This window comes from Uranotaenia lowii, chromosome 2 (genome assembly GCF_029784155.1).
Source record: "Uranotaenia lowii strain MFRU-FL chromosome 2, ASM2978415v1, whole genome shotgun sequence".
In the NCBI taxonomy this organism is placed as follows: Eukaryota; Metazoa; Arthropoda; class Insecta; order Diptera; family Culicidae; genus Uranotaenia; species Uranotaenia lowii.
In genome coordinates this window covers 161,223,283-161,247,136 of record NC_073692.1, presented here as the reverse complement: position 1 = coordinate 161,247,136, position 23,854 = coordinate 161,223,283, and the positions used below count along the sequence as shown (strand labels likewise).

At 38.3% G+C, this 23,854-nt stretch overlaps 2 protein-coding genes across 2 annotated transcripts in view; both read left to right on the top strand.

Annotated features, from left to right (window-relative positions):
- Positions 1 to 23,854, top strand: part of LOC129749570 (serine-rich adhesin for platelets-like) — a 394,154-nt gene that overhangs the window by 111,385 nt on the left and 258,915 nt on the right. The gene's annotated exons all lie outside the window — the stretch shown is intronic.
- Positions 10,050 to 15,356, top strand: LOC129742036 (uncharacterized). Its single transcript, XM_055733882.1, has one exon. The coding sequence runs from the start codon at positions 10,050 to 10,052 to the stop codon at positions 15,354 to 15,356; it is 5,307 nt and encodes a 1,768-aa protein (XP_055589857.1).

The following is a 23,854-nucleotide window of genomic DNA, read 5'->3' as shown; positions in this document are numbered from 1 at the left end:
CGTGTGATACATACACCCAGATGAGGGCAGCATCCGGATGTGTGTTGATATGGTTGGATCTTGTTTCAAGCATCCGCGAGAAGCTTTCATCCAGCTGGCTGTCAGAACGCAATAGCGGAACGTTTTCAGATTCGGTTTACATTAGCTCGAGATTTCGGGATTTGGATGATTGTTACAAAAGTTTTTGATATGGCGCTCTGATTCCATTAAAATTCTAGCGTGCAATCAAACGAAAAGTTAACGGAAACATGCATTTGCCGCGAAACTGATTAGAGCAGATATCGTATCCCATTACACAACTTTGATCCGGAACGATTTCGAACAACGAATGTCATGTAAGCATTAGCAGCTACAACAGAATAACTAAAGCCACCGATGAATTGATGGAATGTTTAATCAGGTGATTAGAGGTTTCTTAGAATAACGAAAGAAGATTTAAGTTAGACTGTGGAGAATTTAATGATTGATTATGATAATGATAAAGAAGAACTTAGAAAAACTTGATGCTACTAAAGAAGGAGAACCTGGTGGAATCTTCCCTAGTTTCCCTGAGAACCAAGCGTTTGAATTAACTGAACTTCTTCTAATTCTTTTCAACGTATCGGTAAGTTACCAAATTCTGTAAAAAAAAATCTTCTGAATTCCAATTTTTAGGTCCGGAAAAATGAGACGTACGAAACTTATGTGGAATAGCTTTTCTAACTTGCATTGCATCTTTGAATTAAGTTTAAAGGAAAAAAAAAACTATCAACAAGTTAGAAACTGTGATTGCGAACAAAAAAAAAAAATGTTTTCTTCAAATGGCGCGCTACTGCATCAAATTTTTTCGAGTTTGTTAAATACGTTATAACAACGCTTTCACAAACCTGCCCAAGTAACACACATTATAAATTTTTCTTTATGGTTTTGCTATGGCATTTTTTTGTTATGGTGATGAAAAATCCTTAGATAACACTAGTTTACAAAATTTAAAAAAAATCGTGAACTTGATTAACTGACCATCATTTTTAATGTGAAATCGGGCGCTTATTCCGAAAATGAAATTCAAAAAAATCTCAGTAGAACCGTTTTTGAGTTATGCTCCAAATATGAAATTTCGAAAAAATTAAAAAAGTTCTTGTACTTAGATTAAAATATCTTGGACGGCATAACAGTAATTTGAAATCCCTCTTTTGCATATTGAAGGTGAATAAGTTTTCTTTTGATCATTTGAACACTGTTTTTGCGTTTGACCAACAGTATTGCTGATATTAGTGACTTTATGAGAAAAAAATTATAAAAAACGCATTTTTTTAGTAAAAAATTTGTTTCAACGAAAGTTTTAGTCTCGATGGTAGCATTTAAAAAATCTGATTTTCTTTTGCGTTTGAATGTCAATTTAAAACAAAGATTTCAAGTGGTTATTTATCAAAATCGGTTGAAAATTGAAGAAGTTATGGCTACGTTACCATAACTGAAATTTTTGGAGTTTTTAATAATTTAACGAACCGCAGTACACTTATCATAGTATAGGAAGAATGAAACATGATAAATCTCACTCGCTCCAAGTCAAAATTATTTATTAGCTTACCAGAAGGTCACATGCCAAGTTTCTGGAAGATCTGACCATAGAGAGGGGTTGCTTAAGTCTCAAACGTGAATAAAATTTTGAGGTATTTTGCCCGGATGGAACGAAAAATACTGGTTATTCATCAATAACTTTTTTCATCACTAGCTGATTGTTTTTATGGTTGATTTTCTTGAAGCCTAAGTTGAGACAAATATTTCACCCGAAGACTGTAACTCGATTGGATTTGAAACAGAAAAGTTATTGCGGTTCAAAGGCCGCAAATTTTGTCCAACACGCAATGAGTACTTTTTACGCATTGCGTTTTATACGACAATTTTCGATCAAAATAACTTTTCTGTTTCAAATCCAATCGAGTTACAGTCTTCGGGTGAAATATTTGTCTCAACTTAGGCTTCAAGAAAATCAACCATAAAAACAATCAGCTAGTGATGAAAAAAGTTATTGATGAAAAACCAGTATTTTTCGTTCCATCCGGGCAAAATACCTCAAAATTTTATTCACGTTTGAGACTTAAGCAACCCCTCTCTATGGTCAGATCTTCCAGAAACTTGGCATGTGACCTTCTGGTAAACTAATAAATAATTTTGACTTGGAACGAGTGAGATTTATTATGTTTCATTCTTCCTATACTATGATAAGTGTACTGCGGTTCGTTAAATTATTAAAAACTCCAAAAATTTCAGTTATGGTAAAGTAGCCATAACTGCTTCAATTTTCAACCGATTTTGATAAATAACCACTTGAAATCTTTGTTTTAAATTGACATTCAAACGCAAAAGAAAATCAGATTTTTTAAATGCTACCATCGAGACTAAAACTTTCGTTGAAACAAATTTTTCTCTAAAAAAATGCGTTTTTTATAATTTTTTTTCTCATAAAGTCACTAATATCAGCAATACTGTTGGTCAAACGCAAAAACAGTGTTCAGATGATCAATAGAAAACTTATTCACCTTCAATATGCAAAAGAGGGATTTCAAATTACTGTTATGCTGTCCGAGATATTTTAATCTAAGTACAAGAACTTTTTTAATTTTTTCGAAATTTCATATTTGGAGCATAACTCAAAAACGGTTCTACTGAGATTTTTTTGAATTTCATTTTCGGATTCAGCGCCCGATTTCACATTGGAAATGACATTCAGTTTACTGAGTTCAAAAATGCTGTAAACTAGTGTAATTGATTCAACCATTTTCTCTCAGATAGTTCTGAAAACGCTAAAAAAACTTTAACTAAATATACTGCTTAAGTTGTTTGGAAAAAAGTTCTAAATGCTCTTTTTAAACTTCAAAAAAACATAAACCAAGAAGTTTTTTTCAGGCTTTTTTTTACATCTTTAAAAAAGGTACAACAGTGCTTGATTTTAAAACCGTAATAAAATCAAATAACAGTTCCCGACCAAGCTGTCACATATTTGAATTAGAACTCCCATTGTTACATATTTTTGATCAGTCATTTCTGTTGTTTTTGAGTTAAATAAAAAGAAATATATAAAAATCTTCGAAATACTCTGAATCACCAGAAGAAATATGTATATCTTTAAATCTGAGTATTGAGTGGAAAAGCTCAACTAGTAAGAGAAAAAAATTATTAATTGACTCCATCATCAATATAAGATGGAAGCTTCCGCTTTTCTTTTCACAGCTTTGAATGACTGACAATCTCATGAAACATCCACAATATGGAAATTGAGAGAAAGGACTAAACAAGTCGAATTTCGCTTTTTGAAGTCATCTTGCAATCAAAGATGGTGGCTTCCGCTTAACTTAAAAATACCGAAAATCGCATTAAATTTCAATGAGAATTATCATTTAAAGTATTTTAAAAATCAGCGGAAATCACCATCTTGGATGGCCTCATGTGATTTTTAATCGTTTTCTGCATTTTAGAGTAAATTGGAAGCCACCATCTTGGATTTCATGGTGGCGTCAGAACATCAAATTTGACTTCTTCTAGTTAAGCGGTTTCAACCCTAAAGGGTGATACGGTCAAAATTTGGTCAAGGGAAAACGCGTGTGAATCGGTGAAATCGTTTATTTAAAAAATCAAATTAAATTTATTTTTCAATTTTAATTAGTATAAAATTCAGGAAAAATATTCAGTTAGGCTTCCGCTTTTCCAAATCCGAATTGTCGGACCTTACGCTTAACCCCTGCCATCAAATTTTGTACAGCCACCTTGTCCACCTTCTTCGCCGCAGAAAGCCAGTTTGCCTTGAACTGCTGCTCGTCCTTAGCAGTTTTTTTGGTCTTCTTTAGGTTCCGCTTGACAATAGCCCAGTATTTCTCAATTGGGCGGAGCTCTGGCGTGTTGGGAGGGTTCTTGTCCTTGCAGTCCTTGGGAACCACCTGCACGTTGTTGGCGGCGTACCACTCCATGGTCTTTTTACCGTAATGCCAAGATACCAAATCCGGTCAAAACAGTACGGAACAACCGTGTTTCTTCAGGAAAGGCAGCAGACGTTTATTGAAACACTCTTTTACGTAAATTTCTTGGTTTCTTCCCGGAAGCTATGAAAATGCTGCTTTTCAAGCCACAGGTATAGATGGCTTGCCAAACCAGATATTTCTTCGCGAACTTTGACAGTTTCATGTGCTTGAAAATATCTGCTACCTTGTCCCTTCCTTTTGCCGTATAAAACTCCTGTCCCGAAAGCTGTTTGTAGTCGGCTTTGACGTAGGTTTCGTCGTCCATTACCACGCAGTCAAACATCGTTAGCATCGTCGTGTACAGCCTCCGGGATCGCGCTTTGGCCGTCGTATTTTGTTTATCATCGCGATTTGGAGTCACCACCTTCTTGTAAGTCGATAGTCCGGCTCGTTTTTTGGCTCGATGCACGGTTGTAGACGATACACCCAGCTTATTTGCGGCATCTCGGAGAGAGAGGTTAGGGTTTCGCTTGAAACTACCGGCAACTCTCTTTGTCGTCTCAGCGGCTTCCGGTTTTCGTTTTCCCCCGATCCAGACTTCCTGGTTGTCGACAAACGTTTCCCAAATACTTAAATTACATTTGTAACAGTTGGTTTGGCAATTTTTAGCGATTTTGCCAGCTTTGCGTGCGAGTAGCTCGGATTTTCGCGATGCGCGAGCAAAATTTTGATACGCTGCTCTTGTTCCTTGGACGGCATTTTGACAACTGAAAAGTGAATTCCAAAATCGAAATAGGAGCAACATTCTACACGCACACACTTTCAAAATGAGAGGTGTTCAGGTTTTTTAAATGCAAAACTGAAAGAAATACGTCAAGTAGATATTGACTAAATTTTGACCGTATCACCTTTAATATAAATATTGTGGGGTTTTCTTGCGATTTCAGTGTTTTTAAAGTTAAAGAAAAGCTGCCATCTTTGATTTAAAGATGGCGTCAGAAAGCAAAATATGGTTTCTTCTTGTTTGAACGATTCATCCAATATCGTGGGCTTTTCATGCGATTTTAAGTCATTTACAGCATTTTAAACTTAAGCGGAAGCCACCATCTTGGATTTCAAGATGGCGTTTTAAAGAGACATTCGACTTCTTATACTTTAACCCTTTACCAAATTTCCATATTGTACGGCTTTGTGCTATTTTCATGCTTTTTTAAAGTTCAGCTGAATTCAGCCACCTCGAATTTAAAGATGGCGTCAGATAGCGAAATTCGACTTCTTCTAGGCTAGCTCTTTCACCTAATACCAATATTTTGAGGATTTCATTCGATTTAAAGTCATTTAAAGTATTTCAAAATAAAGCATCAGCTGTCATCTTGGATTCCAAAATAGCGCCAGACAACGAAATTCGACTTCAACTCACGGTATCAATTCACTGGACATTCACAACAAAACCTTCATTTATTTCATTAAAAAGGCTGTCCTAATTTGCTGTACTAATGATTAACAACTCAAAAATGAGGAACTCATCCTATGGGTGTAATTGGATTGCTTGCGAGAGAAACGTCAAATTTTAGCTATTTCTATGGCTCTCATAAAACCTTTATAATGATAATTTGCCATTTATCGGACCATAATTAAGCTATTAAGCAATGATTTGACTAACGCCATGTTGGTCGCCAAATCGAAGGGCACAATTTGAATGAAATAATTTTTACGGCCTATTTTCAATCAATTCCATTTTTTTCGATGTTATTATGTCTTTTTTCAATTATCCTAGCTGTTAAATGTTTTACGTGAAATATTTTTAATTTAATTTTTTCATAGAAATATTTTATTAAAATTTCCTAATTCTAAAAATTTTACATGTTTTATGAAAGCTTTATAAAAGTTTTAATGAATTTTAAAGCATTCCTATGTGTACAAAGATTAACAATTAATCATGATGACGTTTCCAGAACAGGGCCAAATAGCCAAATTTAAGCTTTATTAGAGTTCTGGTGATGTATAGAATTCGCATTAACTTTTTATGAAGATTGTGAGGCTTTTATACCGACCTAAACAAAGCTTTTGTCTGCACCTTATAATCTTGAAATAAAAAAAAACTTTCATCCAAATCATCTCTACTGGTTGAAATCATACTTTATCGATCGAACACTTCGCTTCCAAAACAAGTTATCCAAATCCGTGTTTGTATCCTCTGGTCTGCCTCAGGGGTCCAATTAAGGACCACTTCTTTTCATACTGTTTGTAAATGACATTTTTTTCAATCTGACACAGATTGATAGCCTCATATTTGCTGACGATATTGAATTATTTCGGAAAATCAAAACAACCGACAATGTTTAAACATTTCAAAACAAAATCAATGTTTTTTTAAGTGGTGCAATAAAAGTCTTCTATCATTGAAAGTGAAAAAATGCAACTAATATATCATCATTAAAAACAAATTTGCCCGATCATTCAAACAAAAATAAACAATGAATCAGGAAAAAATTTAAAATTTTAAGAGATCTTGGCGTCATACTGGATTCAAAACTCACGTTTAAGGACATCAGAACACTATTCAAAACTTAAACAGTTATATTTGGGTAGGCATGATTTTCAGTTGACAAACTTTAAAAAAATGTTTGTCGTAACCATTTCACGAGATTACTAACTTTAAAAGTTCCATACGTGCTGAATTAAAAGTTTTCGCCACGAAATATTATCCAAGTGCATTGATTGAAATTTGTGTTCCCTACGTTGAATATGAAAGGAACTAGGATTTCAAAGTTCATTAACGTCATTTTTGAATTAACAAGAAATCATTTTTCCAAGAGAAATAGAAGAAAGTTTCGGTCAAACTTCATATTTTTATCTTAAGATTAAAAATGTTTCCTTTAACGTTGCTTAAAACTTACTTAGGCCAGCGCAAAGAACTCCTCCATGGGGGGTTTTCGATTTTCAAATTAAGCTAGAAATAATAATAATACCAGAAAAACACATTAAATCAAAAAAACAAATTCAATCCATTTTAACCCCAAATTTCAATTTATAAAAAAAATTCCTAGTACAATTTAAAGTAAATTTGAACTAAATTTTTAAATAAATGCTATTCCTGGTAAGTTATTTTTATGGTTTATTATAGACATTTTACCACGCCTGGGGTATTCGTGTCTTTGTAAGTTATAATAACTTACTTTTAATGATGTTCCATATTCCGAACAACAAATTTAGTTGGAAATTAGTTTTAGGCAGTCTAGCTTACAAATATTTCCGAAAGTCTAGAAAACTAAAGTGAATAAAAATTTAGAATTAAACCAGAATTTACCGCTTCGAACTTAAAAATCAATGCATCGAAATAAATGAAATATAACAACAGATTTAAAAACAAATTGAATTTAAAATCTCGATTGAGACGTTCAGAGGGGTGCAAGTGCTTATATGATAGTTTCGAGAAAACGAAGGTGCTCGATTTTTCATAATTTTTTTCGAATTTGAACAGTTTTAATTAAATCAAAAAATTATTTAAAAAATCGGGATTTGCACCAAATGTACATTGAAACATTAAGAATTATTAGGTATATCTACTCTACTAAAAATGAATTATTTTTGACTTAGATGCCTCTGATCTTGAGGGCCTCAATTGAATTGAACCTGGATTCTTTAATGAAATTAATAAAATATAAATTCTTGATAAGGGAAAAACATACATTGTTGATGATTGTATGTAAAGTGATAGAAAACGAATATATTTAAAAAAAATTTAAAGAGTTCATTTAATGTATGTATGTATGTATGTAGATAATCCACCATGGGTGCACGGATTCACCGCAGTTCCGCCAACGTATGCGCTTATTTACATTCTTTAGATCAATTGATCGGCCTATCTACAATGCAAACAACCACATACCCGACACCATGGCTTCGTATGAACTGTTATGTTATGAGTGTTACGTGTATGAGTTTTTTGTAGAACGATACAATCAGTTTCGCAACCGTATAAAATTAATAACATTTCTAGTGTTATGAATCTTCAACAGGTATTCCGCATACGTGTAGATACCTGCCCAGCTGGCAACTGATTGGCCGTTCAAAAATAATTTATTTAATGAATGAAACAGTTAAAAAAATATACAATCTTACCTCTTCGTTAATCTCTTACCTGTTCATACTCAACATCCATCCTTGCCAGTAGTAGTGTTATAGCTATTGCCCTGATAAACTTAGCACCCTGTATTTAGTTTATGTTTGATTCATTTAAATACTAAAAACACCTTGATATCTTTGCAACCGTCCAGTTAGTCATCAATGGTAGTTGTTGGGGAGCGAAGTGGACATATCACCCCAAGGTTCCCATATCACATCTCACACCCGTGAGATATCAACCGATAGCCACCGCGGTGAAGGATAAAGCGAAGGCCGATAACAGAAACTGATAAGAGAGCGGAATAGCAGTGATCATCTCAACTGGACCCGACGACCTATGACGTCATCTACGTCGATCAACAGCCAGGCCATCGGGATGCTGGTAGTCAACAGAGGAGATGATCAAGCAGTTGCGATTGGGCCATCTCCAATCTTGGAAGTAGGAACTAGGATCTGTGTTAATTGTTTAGCTAATAGTTTATGTAATAAATGTTAGACTAGTTGAAATTAAATAGTTGTTCTTTGAAATGTAAAATGTGGTCATTAAATTATTTACTGTAATTAAACGTGTGTTGAGTTTGTTAAATCGCCGTGTAACTTATTTCGTGAACAACTCCGAACATTCTGTGGCTGCTGCTAAGTGCAATACAGTGCACAAAAACCCACTGCTCAAAATCCCCACTTGGTCGATGTTGGTGCCTGCCCCGAACCTGAGCTATCGAAGAACCATCCCAAGGATTCAGGTACCCAACATTTTGGTCCTTCGAACCGGATGAGGACCTGACACAGCTCAGGAACATCCGGAATCGCCACCAGATCCATCCTACGTCCCGGTAAATTCAAAAGCGCATAGGGCGCTTTTCGTCAACGGTTACAATACCCTATCGCCATTGCACCTGCTGCACGGCGGTATTGTTCATCACTCTCGACGCCATCGCACTGCCGAGTTGGCGTCGCATCATCTCCGTCTGGGCGCCATTCTACTTGAGCGGCGCTATTGTAAACAATTTTCGTCGCCATATCAACTCCAAGTTGGCGTCGCATCATCCACGCGTTGGCGCCATCGCAACTGAAGGTGCTATTGTGAAACCATCACACTGCTGATTGGGTGCTTCATCATCATCGGGAGTTGGAACAATTCTTCATCGGTCGGTTGGAATCTGGTTTTGGATTTTCGATCTGGACACTGAACCTGCGGATTCACCTGTTTTGTAAGGTAAATAAATTATTACACATGTTCAGTATATGTCCAGTCGAAGCAAACCAGATCGATTCTAACACCCTATTTCGACATCTCATCCTGCCTTTCGTGCTACTGGAGCACAATCATCATCAACGATCAACTATCCGAAAAACGATTGGCGGTGCCCACCACTGTTCTTCGAAGACTGGCTGCACTAGGGTGCACAATTTTTGAGGAAATCCGCTGGTGTGCTGAGACGAAGAGGAGGCGCCATTAAAGGTTTCTCAGGTGAGTGATAAATTAATCACAACACTAGTATATGTCACCGAAGCTTGCAGAATATACACAAATTAAATTAAAATTAAAACCTCTTCGAATCACTACACACCGCATCCCTGTGTTGCCTGCTGAGGCAACTCTTTTTGGCTGAAGTCTTCATTGCTTTCTGGAAGTTGGTCGCAATAAATAGTCTTCTAGGTAAGCTTTGCAGTATATGCCCAGTCGAAGCTTTATTAGTTTGGTACTACATGGTCATCCCCCCTTCCTACAACCCTCGCCACACATTCTGCCTGAGTTTGAGCCGACGATTGCTAAGGACGTTCCACGCTGATTTTTTGAGACAGTACGTTGTTTTGCGCCGTTAATAGTTTCGTAGGTAAGCTGCACAGTATATGTCAGCCGAAGTTGAATATTCTGGAGACTACATCATTCCTTTCACCATTTCCCGAAATTTCTACGAGCGGAACCGAACGTCGTGCCAGTTAATCAGCGAGTAAAAATCGTCGACACAGCGAACTACAATGCCTGCAGCATCGAAGAAGGTTGCCCCAGTGCCTCTCGAGGTGCTCACTACTAAATATAATGTTATTCGATGCAATTTTAACGATATATGGAGATTTGTGGAGAAGTTTAACGAGGATTGTTCGGCCAGCTCAATCGAAGTTCGGCTCGAAAAACTTGATGGTCTGTGGGAGAGTTTTAATGAGACTATAATTGCTATAATATCTCATGAGGAATATTGTGCGCAAGACGATGCGTACGAAAACGAACGACTCGAATTCAGCGATAAATTCTACCATGCCAAATCTTTTCTCATGGAGAAGATGAAGATGAAGCAGGAACTATCTGGTCATGACCAATCTGCTCGTGCAAACGAAACGGTTGCTCATCATTCGCTAGACCATGTGCGCCTACCGCAAATCAAACTCCAAACTTTTAACGGGGATATCGATGAGTGGCTCAGCTTTCGAGACCTTTTCACGTCACTCATCCATTGGAAAACGGACCTTCCCGAAGTGGAAAAGTTCCACTACCTCAAGGGCTGCCTCCAAGGGGAACCCAAAAATTTAATTGACTCTCTTCAAATCACCAGAGCCAATTATCAAATTGCTTGGGATACACTTTTGCGCAGATACAACAACAACAAACATCTGAAGAAACGCCAGGTTTTATCGCTATTCATTCTTCCCACCCTCAATAAGGAAAACGCTTCGGAATTGCATTTGCTATTTGAATCCTTTGAACGCATAATCCAAACTTTAGACCAAATCGTTCAGCCAACCGAATATAAAGATCTCCTTTTGGTTAATTTACTAACTTCTCGGCTTGACTCAACCACAAGGCGTGGCTGGGAAGAACAATCGTCATCAAACGAACAGGATACCATTAAGGAGTTATTGGAATTCCTTCAACGTCGCATCCGGGTGCTGGAAGCACTACCCACCAAACAAACTGAACCAAGGGGACCTCAGCAGGTCAACAATCCATCGCGACCAAGATTGCTGCCAAGAATTAGTCACAACGCCGTCCAATTCTCTGGGAAGCAATGTGTTGCATGTAACGCACATCATCCACTTTACACATGCTCGACTTTTCAAAGGCTTAAGGTAGCAGATAGGGAAGCTTTGATTCGCTCACACGCGCTCTGCAGGAACTGTTTCCGGTCAGGTCATCAGGCGAAGGATTGTCAATCCAAATTCTCATGTCGTTATTGCAAGGCTCGGCATCATTCGATGGTCTGTTTTAAATCCGATGGGGAGGCAAGGCAGGCGTCAAGGGAACAACCAAGGAGGCGAGAGGAAGCGGAAGGATTACACGTTATCCAAAATCAGACAGCCAACTTGGCGGCTTCTGATTCTACGGCTAACACTGCATCGCAACGGTTTTCATCACAGGTTCAATTGGCTACGGCAGTAATCCTACTTCAAGACGACGAGGGCAATCAATTTCCGGCACGCGCACTCTTAGACTCGGGTTCTGAGAGCAACTTCCTCTCCGAACGAATGAATCAACTGCTTCAGGTTCCGCGACAAAAGGTGGAGATCTCTATTCTGGGAATTGGGCAAACAGGCACGAGAGTAAGGCAAAAGGTTAACGCTATCGTTCGATCCCGAACAACCGATTTCAAACGCACCATGAGCTTCCTAGTTCTACCCAAGGTTACCGTCAATCTTCCCACGGCCAACGTCAACACACAAGGATGGAATTTCCCGGAAGGTATAGAGCTGGCTGACCCTACATTTTGTTTCTCGTCGAGCGTCGATGTGGTCCTAGGAATAGAGGCATTTTTCGATTTCTTCTCTACGGGTCGAAAACTTTCATTAGGCGACAACTTACCATCACTAAACGAGTCGGTCTTCGGATGGGTAATCAGCGGTGGTAATTCAAATCCAAGTCAGCCTCTACGCATCAACTGCAACGTGTCGACTACTGAGAACTTAGACGCTTTGATTTCTCGCTTTTGGTCCAGCGAAGAAATTGAATTTCCTAACAACTACTCACCTGAAGAATCACGTTGCGAGGAAATGTTCTGCAAAACCATCGTACGAGAACCAGGCGGTCGCTACTGTGTCGGCTTACCCAAGGATGAATCAAAACTGAAAACCCTAGGTGAATCAAGAGAAATCGCTCTGAGGCGCCTCTACGCAACCGAACGTCGATTGGCACGCGACGAGGAACTACACAAGCAGTACGCCATGTTCATGCGCGAGTACGAGGAAATGGGCCACATGAAGAAGGTTGAAACCCACGCTGCAGTCAAGAGATGTTACCTACCTCACCATCCGGTGATCAAATCATCGAGCACCACGACCAAACTGAGAGTAGTGTTCGACGCTTCCTGTAAGACGGCTTCCGGTATCTCTCTAAACGACACCCTTCTTGTTGGGCCGGTCGTACAGCAGGATTTACGCTCCATCATTCTACGTTCGCGTACCAGACAGTTCATGTTGGTTTCGGACATTGAGAAAATGTTCCGTCAGATAAATATACTCTCGGAGGACAAACCTCTTCAGTCAATTCTTTGGAGAGAATCGCCACTAGAAGAAGTTTCCACCTACGAGCTAAACACCGTAACATATGGCACGAAACCAGCACCATTCCTGGCCACGCGTACCCTTCAGTGGCTAGCGGAAGATGAGCAGCATACTTACCCATTGGCAGCTAAGGCTCTCAGAGAGGACACATATATGGACGACGTAATCAGCGGGGCGGACACGGTGGAGGAGGCAACGATACTCAGGAAGCAACTGGTAGATCTCACAGCCTGTGGAGGATTTCGGCTACGCAAGCACGCCTCGAACTGCTTAGAAGCGCTGGTTGGACTTTCGGATGATGATTTGGCAATTCGAATTGAAAAGGGCATTATTCTTGATCCGGATCCATCGGTCAACACATTGGGACTAACTTGGTTGCCCATTACTGATGAGCTCCGCTTCCGCTTCGAAATTCCTGCTATTGAATCGAACGACATACTTACCAAACGGCGCGTGTTATCAATTATCGCTACCCTCTTTGATCCTCTTGGTCTGATAGGAGCAACAATCGTCAAGGCTAAAATTTTCATGCAGCTTCTATGGACTCTAAAAAACAATCAAGACGAATGCTTGGGCTGGGACGAGCCCCTACCATCGACGGTGGGTGAGGAATGGAAATGGTTCCATTCACAACTTCCTCTCCTCAATCAACTGCGGATCAATCGATGCGTCATAATTCCCAACGCGGTGAATGTGGAAATTCACTGCTTCTCCGACGCATCTCAGAAGGCTTACGGAACCTGCTTGTACCTCCGGAGTACTAACGCTGAAGGACAGACTCTCACCAGAATACTTACCTCCAAATCTAGAGTCTCCCCTTTACGGTGTCAATCAATTCCTCGGCTGGAATTGGCTGGCGCTCTCCATGCTGCTGAACTGTACGACAAGGTAAAACATGCTCTCAATTTAAACGCATCGACTTACTTCTGGACCGACTCAACATGCGTTTGGCGCTGGCTTCAAGCGACACCAAGCACATGGTCAACCTACGTGGCCAACAGGGTGGCCAAAATTCAAAATTTAACTGAGGGATGTGAATGGCGTCACGTTCCAGGATCGGACAACCCAGCGGATCTCATCTCGCGAGGAATCACACCGGATGAGCTCATGTATAATCGTTTATGGTGGAATGGTCCACCATGGTTGGAAAAGGAAGCTGAAAATTGGCCAAAATCAATGGATGTGAGGAGCGAGGAAGGAGATGAGGAAAGGCGCCGAACTGCCCATGCAGCTGCATGCGCCCAGAAGGGGGACTTTAACGAGTTTTTTATTGCCAAGTTTTCATCCTACAACGAACTCCTACGAAGCACAGCTATATGGCTTCGTCTAATTAATATTTTGAGAAAATCTACTCAGCAGACGGTGCGCGGACCACTCACTTTGGGAGAGCTGAAAGAAGCAGAAATCCGAATTATTCGAAGTGTTCAGCAAGAATCATTTGCTGAAGAGCTTAAAACACTCACCAAGGATGGAACTGTTCTTAGGAGTTCCAAGCTGCGTTGGTTTCATCCGTTCGTTTCTGAGAGTGGCCTGATTCGGATTGGTGGACGACTCAGCAAATCGGAAGAAGCAGAAGACTCAAAGCACCCCATCGTGCTACCAGCGCGACATCGGCTCACCAGAATGATCCTCGAGCAATATCATCTTCGGCTGCTTCATGCGGGTCCTCAGCTGATGCTCAGCAACATTCGCCTTCGGTTCTGGCCTTTGGGAGGGAGAAACATCGTCAAGCAGATCGTACACCAATGCCACAAATGCTTCCGAGCCAAACCGAAACCGGTTCAGCAATTCATGGGTGATCTTCCGGCATCTAGGGTTACCATCTCTCGTCCATTTTCGAAAACTGGGGTTGATTATTTTGGCCCTATTTACATTCGACCAGGCCCTCGGAGAACAGCTACTAAGGCGTATGTAGCTATTTTTATTTGCCTCTGCACTAAGGCGGTCCATATGGAGTTGGTGTCGGATTTGTCCACCGATCGTTTTTTGCAGGCACTGAGGAGATTCATCGGACGACGATCTATGTGCTCAGATCTGTTTTCCGATAACGGAACAAACTTCGTCGGGGCACGAAACAAGATGCGGGAATTCCTACAGCAGCTGAAATCACAACAACATCGGGATCACATAACCAAGTTTTGTGATTCGGAAGGAATCAATTGGCACTTTAACCCACCTGGTGGTCCACATTTTGGCGGTCTTTGGGAGGCCGCGGTTAGATCGGCCAAACATCATATGCTGCGGGTCATCGGAGACACACCAAAGTCGATCGAGGACATGCAAACTCTTCTCGTTCAGATTGAAGCATGTCTGAACTCGAGACCCATCACACCACTTTCTGACGATCCGAACGATCTGGAAGCTCTCACTCCGGGACACTTCTTGGTCGGGTCTTCATTGAGAGCACCACCCGAACCAGATCACGACGGAATTCCGATAAATCGGCTAAATTATTGGCAGCAAATCCAGCAGCAACGAAAACAATTCTGGATCCGATGGAAACGCGAGTACTTGTGCCAGCTCCAGGCCCGAGTGAAACGTTGGCGACCATCCACACCGATAGCTGTTGATGAGCTTGTCATCATTTGCGATGACAACAAACAACCGATTCACTGGAAGATGGGACGAATCGTTAAGGTACACCCAGGTGAGGACGGTGTAATACGAGTCGTGACCATCAGGACTGCGAATGGATTATTAACACGGCCGATCGAGAGAGTCTGCATATTACCGAAATTCGAGGAAACGGGTCACCCAACACCATCGGAGGAGTCAAAGCAGATTCAACCATAGTCCATCCCGGAATCCATCCCCATCCCGCCCGAAGAGGTTTTCTTTTTTCTATTTTTCAGAAACTGCATTTCTGGGTGGGTGAGGATGTTGGGGAGCGAAGTGGACATATCACCCCAAGGTTCCCATATCACATCTCACACCCGTGAGATATCAACCGATAGCCACCGCGGTGAAGGATAAAGCGAAGGCCGATAACAGAAACTGATAAGAGAGCGGAATAGCAGTGATCATCTCAACTGGACCCGACGACCTATGACGTCATCTACGTCGATCAACAGCCAGGCCATCGGGATGCTGGTAGTCAACAGAGGAGATGATCAAGCAGTTGCGATTGGGCCATCTCCAATCTTGGAAGTAGGAACTAGGATCTGTGTTAATTGTTTAGCTAATAGTTTATGTAATAAATGTTAGACTAGTTGAAATTAAATAGTTGTTCTTTGAAATGTAAAATGTGGTCATTAAATTATTTACTGTAATTAAACGTGTGTTGAGTTTGTTAAATCGCCGTGTAACTTATTTCGTGAACAACTCCGAACATTCTGTGGCTGCTGCTAAGTGCAATACAGTGCACAAAAACCCACTGCTCAAAATCCCCACTTGGTCGATGTTGGTGCCTGCCCCGAACCTGAGCTATCGAAGAACCATCCCAAGGATTCAGGTACCCAACAGTAGTCATTTCATCAATTATAAATGTCTTTCTGATATCGGCCTTTTGTTATTGTGCCATGCAAAAAATATAAACGAACATAATAGAATTGGAAAAAAGTCAAACAAAAGAATTTTCAATTAATTTGTTTGAAAAATATGACAGACAAAACAGACTTCTATAATAATAACTTATATACACAGTCTTTGCAGAAATGTATTGATCGGTTTGCGGTTAATATTAAAATATTTATAACACGGAGAAACAGAAGATGAAAACGAATTAAAAGTACCGACGCTGGAAACATAGGTCTGAAACTAGATGCAAGAGTTAATCAAATAGATCAGTAATTGACCATTAATTACAACTTTTTGGAAAATAAGTCAAACGAATCCAATTTATTAAAAATAAAACAAAGAAAATTCTCTAATTTATTATCGCTATCTGTTTAAACCAGCTCCTGATCCAGAATAAAGCTTGGAAAAATTACTGATATTAAAATAAAAAGAGTAGTAATGGAAACCTCTCACCGGGATTGGGTTTCTCATCTCCAAAACATTGCCGCTCTCCTAGCTAGCCTCTGGGGAACACGAACAAACATGCTTCGTGCTAAACCACAACACCAAAGATCCGTTCATGTAAATCCATTCAATCACTATCCTCACCACTAACTATCAACAAGCACCCTTGAAAAATTGCAGTCGTCACAGAGCCCCAAACACAACGGGTAAAATTTCCTTTCTTGGTTTCGTCTTCCCAAATCACTGAGCCTTTGACTTTTGTAGTTTAGAATATCAGCCAAAAATAGCATATTATCTTTTTTCTGTAATACCAGCCATTTTTTCATTGAACCAAATCTGCAAGTTTCTAGTTGTTTCCACCTCGCCTCAGAATTATCGCTATTCCCTTTTCGCGAGCCCGTCGAAGCAAGCGATGATTTTTCCTCGGCATACAACCTAAACCGTTGCCCTAGCGACCGCGCACGCGTCACTGTACTAGCTGTATGTTTCGACGCCATAAACCCACGCTTGAGTTCCGAACTTCGCGTAATGGCTGCATACAAAACCTTCCTTCCACAAGCCAATAATCTTTCACCTCACAAGTTCCATCACCGTATCAGTTCCCGAATCACCCACAAATCACTATCCAACATCCCAGGCCCACTGAATTAGACACTACAGCAGAAAATGAATGCACCATCCCCGTGATTCGTGTTATGGATTTTCTTTTCTCGTTCAATTGCGCCCCAAGCATTCCGAGATGCATGCAACTTTTAAGGACTATTTTTTTTAAATATCCTCAGCATCTCACCGCCTCACGTATTGCCGACATAAAACCCACAGATCACGTTTCTAAGCAGCTACTCATCACTGAACAAATCAAATCCTTCGGAATTTCACAGTATTCTAACGACCGAAAAACCTCGGTCGTCGGAAGTTTGACCTGGTAGGAAACGCTTTCCCTTAATTTCCATAGACACTTTTCTTTTAAATTTCACTTTCATTACCACATCACTTTTAGCAGCATCTGATGCTTAAAACTATTTCTCCACTATAATTCTCAAAGCCGTTTAATTAAAACTCATGCAACAACACAAATCGATTAAAGTACGCGGAGCGGAAAAAAACTCGACCGTTCGGCTTGACACTCAAAGCGCGAATGAAAAATTTAAAGAGTTCATTTAATATACTCAAATTCTTCAAGTTATCGAAATAAGAGTTTACAAAAGTTCATTTTCGATGTTCACAAAAATACTTTGTTATATTTATAATAAAATATGAATCACTGAAAACTTATATTGACTTAGTACAGATAAGGATTTTTTAATAATCAATACGAAACCGGTTAAAAATAAACCTAAGAAATTCAAATTTTTTTTTTGATAATATTGAAAGAAAAATTATTTACTAATTTAGTTATCGTAGCCCATTATAATTTAGCTTTAAAGTTGGAACTTCATTTTTTAAAACTCTTAAAACTTATTTTACACAAAATAATAAATAATCATGTTCGATTAATAAAAGTTGATCAAAAATTACAATAATATGTGAAAAGTTTATTAATTTTCCAGCGCAGCTTTGAGAGTTTATAATTTCAAGTTCTAAATATTTTGTCGCCGTAAACTGAAATATTGGGTCCAGTTACTGCTCAATTTCAAATTTATGTTTTCCAATTTGGTCATCCTTCATTTGACAAATTGGTTGAAGCCTTTATGACGATTTGGGCTTTCTGGTGAATATTCATTTATTGCAGAAATTTTGCGTAAATACACTCAAAATCTAATGGAAAGTGTAATTTAAGTGCTTTAAATTTAAAAAAAAAATATATTTATGTGTGCAAACGTGTACTTCAAACTTCTTCAGCTGTGTTTGGTACTTAGTGAAATTTTTGTTAAGCATTGCATAACTGATCTTAACTCTTTTTCCCGAACATGTTTTTCGGATTTTTTTCTTAGACGAAAAACTGAAGTTTTGTATGAAAATAATGTCTGAAAAGCATATTTGAGTTACAATTCGAGGTTTCCAAAACTATAAGTTTTGTAAAAATCGATTGTTAAACTAGAGAGATGGATCGAGCCGTTTTAAATAAACGATTAAAAAAACTAGAGAGATATAGCGGTTTTAAGCGAGAACTGTAAACTTGAAATTCAAGAACTGATTAGGAAGTTTTTTTTCCTGGGCTTTTAGGGTGCGTCTATAAAAAAGTAATGATGCAAAATTAAATATTTCAGTAATTCATTGACGGTCCCCAAATGAACTACTTAGAGGCTCCCAAATAAAGGTACAAGCGGCCAAACTTCCAATAGTGCCATATTGACACTCAAGAACGGATTAGGGTTAAAAAACAAAAGTTAACAGAAAAAGACTAATTGCACCTAAATTAATCGAAATAAGTTCTTAAATTCTTTGCACCTCGTATAAAGGTGAATTTTGTGGCCTTGTGTATTTTATCAAATCCCTTTTGAATGAAAAGATTTTAATTGGTTTCTCGCAGAATATTTCTTATTGCGTTGCAAATTTGTAATGACATTAACGATTTTTTTTTAATAATCAAAGTGAGAGGAAATTAAGCAATGGATACTAAATTTGAGATTTTTTTGCTGTTAACTTTCGTAAGTAGTAAACACCTACTAAATGGCTATCAACTTGTTGATGTGTTTATTTTGCATTCGATGAATGTGTTTTGAGGTTAAAATGATTAATCTAAAATTCTGAACTTAGTTATACTTCTAAATAAAAACCCATTCTGTGTCAAGATTTGAGTTTCAATCAAAATGGTTAATTGAAATGCAAATCTTAATTCACATGCAGTGTTTTAAATTTAATTTTTAGGCCTGCACTGATTAAAGACTAAATTCCCCCGGAGGCTAACAAATTTATTGACATGTTTGCTAACACTTATTTTTAAAAACCTTTTGGGATCAAGTTATTTGCTGTTACCAAGGGTAATTCTTTTTTTTGAAATGAAACTTAAACTTGTCAAAAATCTCCATGAGGTCGGTTAAACTTCATTAAAAAAAACATCAAGATTAGATCAAAATTCGGCCTTGAACCTTAATACATTTCTTAGCCTGTTGCGAATGCCTCTGAAGATGCTCACAGGATTTTTTACCGTAAATGTCGATCCAGACTCAGTGCCATTTCGGGTCATCTCCGGTACCGCATCGTAAAGCTGAGAGTTTTTTCTACAAGATGAATCACATGAGATGTTACTTTAGGTAGGGGAGAATGAGGATACTTGATCCCTGGGGATACTTGATTCCTTAGCTATATCTCGAAACTGAAATGTCTTACAAAGATCAAATGTTGTAGAAAAATGTGCCAAAATGAACAAAATAACAATGCTTGTAGTTTAAATTTTTTTTACAAAATAATTGTTTGAGTAATTGAACTTTGTTTGAAAAATTTCACAAAATGTAACTTGAAGATCTTTTTTCATCACTTTAAAATGTTCCTTACATGGGAAAATTATGAAAAAAATATTTGTTCCAATGTATCAATCGTTCGAGCGTAAAATGAACTTCCTAATGCCAAATTTTCAAAGCAATGAAAAACTCTCAACTTTTTTCAGAAAAAGTTTTCTAAAATGTTGATTATGGGTACAATTGATCCCCTAGAGTTGGGTACAATTGATCCCCCTTCCAAACGGCATATTCTTCTTCTGAATTGATCGTTATGATTGCTGATTACGAAATTACTAATATTTATCCAAAAACTAATATTTATCAAACAATTGTCTGAAGAAAAGAGCAAAAATAATTAATTTTCTCTTAATCATAAAAAATAGCGCCTTTAAGTATGCAATGTTATTAGCGTTGAGACAAAGTTATAGAATTTTCTTCTTATGTCTGCTATAAATTGTGAAATGAGAACAAACATGACCAAAATAGTCAACAAACATTCTATCTGGGGGTTTTGTTTGATTTTTATACAAGGATTAGGGCTTCCTGAATAAAAGATCAAGTCTCCTTTAATAGGGGATCAAGTCTCCCCTAACTTCAGAAAAATCGCAATTTTTTTACTCCCACGAAAATGCTTCTAGTTCATCAACGGGTTCAAGTATCGTTCTAATTTTTGGAGCATAGAAACTTGAAGTTACAAGCTGTCAGAAAATGTCAAAGACGGTGAGTTGCTAAATTTTTCCAAAAAGATATGGTGAAAATAAGAAAAGGGGATCAAGTATCCTCACTCTCCCCTATAGACCTGTGAGCTTCTTCTTCTTCTTTGTTTGAGGGTTATTTGGTCAGAGAATGAAACTCTTTAACACCACTTTTCACTACTTAGGATTTAGCTTGCCCGACTTTTTTGTAACTTTGGAATATTTCATGAGTAAAATTCAACTTATCTAGCCCTATATTTGTAATGAAAGATATTTTGTGTATTTTTTTAAAATTTAAACAACACCAAAACACAAAACACAAAAAACAACCTCCTGTTTTTAATCAGATGTTTTAGCCCCTTCTATGAATATGGTCAAGCGTTTATCAATAATTAAACTTGAAGAATTGGCATGCAGTAAAATGCCAAAAAAAATTTATCAAACATTCATTGCTTGTGAAAATAGTAAGTTTTTTATCGTTCTCTAAGCTAATGTTCTTTTAATTTTTTCCAATGAACAATAAAATCGTTTTTTGTAACCCACACGAATATAAAAAAAAAAAAAACAGCAGGTGCATATATTTAGGAGTATCGCGTCACAATCTTCTATAAATTTGTTCGTCATTGTTTGAACTATGATTCCTGAAATTCAGTTCTTTTTAGCAAACTGAAAACATATTTTTAAACATTATGAGAAAAAGAATGTCGATTTTTTATAAATTTTGCCAAGATTCTCCATTCTAATTTTAAGTGCTTTGTGCCAGCTTGTGCTTCAGCCAAATAAGCTCAAACTTTCGGAAAGTCTTTTTGAACCTACAGTTACCATTCTGGGGGTTCTGCGTTGAATATGAGGATTTTTTATATGGTTTTACTAAATTCTACCTTTAATTTGTATGGTGGGACCCCCTTTCTAAAAGGGGGAGTGCCTTCAAACTTAGGAACAATTCCTGGCCTCAAAAACTTCTGCATGTCTAATTTCAGCAGATTCTGCGTACATTGAGGACAAACAAACATAATGCAGGCCTTTTGTACACCCAAAGAAGAGGTTGCATGATTTTAATGCCGCTCAGCGTAAGCTCTATGCCAAAAATACACTCAAAAGTGTACTGTACAGAAGATGATAAGATTGGAAAAAACACTACAGGCACAAAAACTCGAGCTCCTAAGTCAAATGATGCATGACCACAACATTCAAGCGAAACAAGAATAACATTTTACGGGATTTCCATACTATTGGATACAAAATAAATTTAAAAAATTAAGTGAGAATCGAACCCAACGCATATTCTTATTTTGACTTGCCAGTCCGACTACTTAACCAATGTACCAGTGGCTTTTTTTATCCTCATTTGAATGGAATGGGAATGGGGGTGTGAACGGAATAGTAATTGAATGGGAATGGAATGGGAATGGAATGGGGATGGAATGGGGTTGGAATGGGGATGGAATGGGAATGGAATGTGAAGCGATTGGTAATGGAATGGGAATAAGATGTGAATTGGAAACGAGAAACTGTTTTATATTGTTGGTTTTCAAACAAATGCACAAATTTCTTTCTGCCGGACATATTAGCCAGTGGTTGTTTGCCGGAAAGTTGGAAACAAAGCAATGTTTTTTCTTATGCCAGTCTTCATACACACATAGCGCTCGCTACTTCGTTCGACAATATCCTTGCTGGCTGATTGTTTTGCTTGGTTTCTTTCAGTCAGGACAATGCCGTGGATAAGAAAGCTTGCTAGTGCCAGCTCGGCATAGAATTTCACGCCGATAGTTCCACCTCCATGGAAGTTCATTTAAGGAGTAGAGTCTGATTTCTGGGTATACATATATGAGATTTAGAAAACCTCTGATAATTCACCGATTTTCGTCGGTAATTTTCGCCACTGTATGCTCATTTTGATTCGGGTTAAAGAAAGATTTAAAAGTATAATTTTCATGTTTTTTTGTTTACTCTATTTTTGCTCTATATCTACATCTATATCTACAGATATTTACTTTGAAGTGTACGATCTACCCGATAAGTCTCTAAACAAAATTTCCTCAATCTTATAATGCGATCATAACTCGTTTATTATTTTTAACTAACCCATTCCTGATTAAATTTCATTAATAAAGCGGAACAATTTCGAACATTTTTCTCAATATGAGCTTTTCTTTGGTGAGAATAATATCTGCAGCCAAAAACTGCTGACCCAAATTAAAATAATCAAAAATTCATCATTTCATTTACCAAGCTTTTTTAAGCAGAGCGTACACCAAGTTTTCGTTCGAAACCCACATATTCCATTCGTCATGATTCGCTATCATACTGCTAGCAGCTGTGAATGAACCACGCGACTTCCTCGCTCCGTTTCCCCGGGGAGACCTGAAGCGAAACCCCCTCGTCAACCGAAAGACAAATACTTGGAGCGAGTCAAAGGCCGCCGCAGTTTTTGCTTACCGCAGCGAGGTATGCCATAATTAAATTTATCTCGATGCCGCGAAACTTCCCATCATCCTCTTCCAAAATGATAAGCTCTTTCCGTTGTTTCTGCGAAACTTTCGATTCCCCATTTCTCCATTTTTGTTGTTTTCCCGGGGCTCGGAAAAGCTAACGCCCTCCAGCGTTCTCTTCCCTTCCTAGTAAGGAATCTGTGTAGGCCCTAGACCGAATTCGGTTGATGAAGAAAAAAGTGCCTCGGCGGAATCGAAAGCTGATACTTCTTCCTAAACGCTGGTAAGTGAAAGAAATATATAGTTAAATTCGTGGGAAAGAAAAACCACCCCTTAGGGGAAAGAATTTCACCCCTAGAACATAAACCTAACCCCGAAGTGGTAGGTTGAGGAGGGAAAAAAGATTCAACTTCAGTTCTATCGGTTTTCAGTAAAGTTTTATTTCGTGGTTTTTTTTCCTGTTGGACGTTTTTCTTCTGAAAAATAAATTAAAAGATTGTTCATTTTACCTTTATCAAAGTTAAGTTTATAAGAAATTAACCACAGGACTGAAAATTGACTAAAAATAAGGAAGCATTTATGTTTTGAAACTAACAGTAGGACTTATCTGTATTGACCTCAATTTTTTTCAAATGCCGTCTAGCGTCTAAAGTTTGGGGCACCCTAAACTTATCTTTCGATTTTTTCCTCTAAAATTTCTAATTGCGTAAATGTTCCCAAATTGCTTGCTCCAGATCGGGCGCTAATTATGAACTTTGCGCAACTATTTCACAGTTCACCTCATTTTCCGAAGGGACCCTTGCGGATTCCCGGAGCAAGCA

What these genes read in the sequence shown, in the direction of transcription:
- LOC129742036 (XM_055733882.1), top strand. Translation starts at nt 10,050, where the DNA reads ATGCCTGCAGCATCGAAGAAGGTTGCCCCAGTGCCTCTCGAGGTGCTC.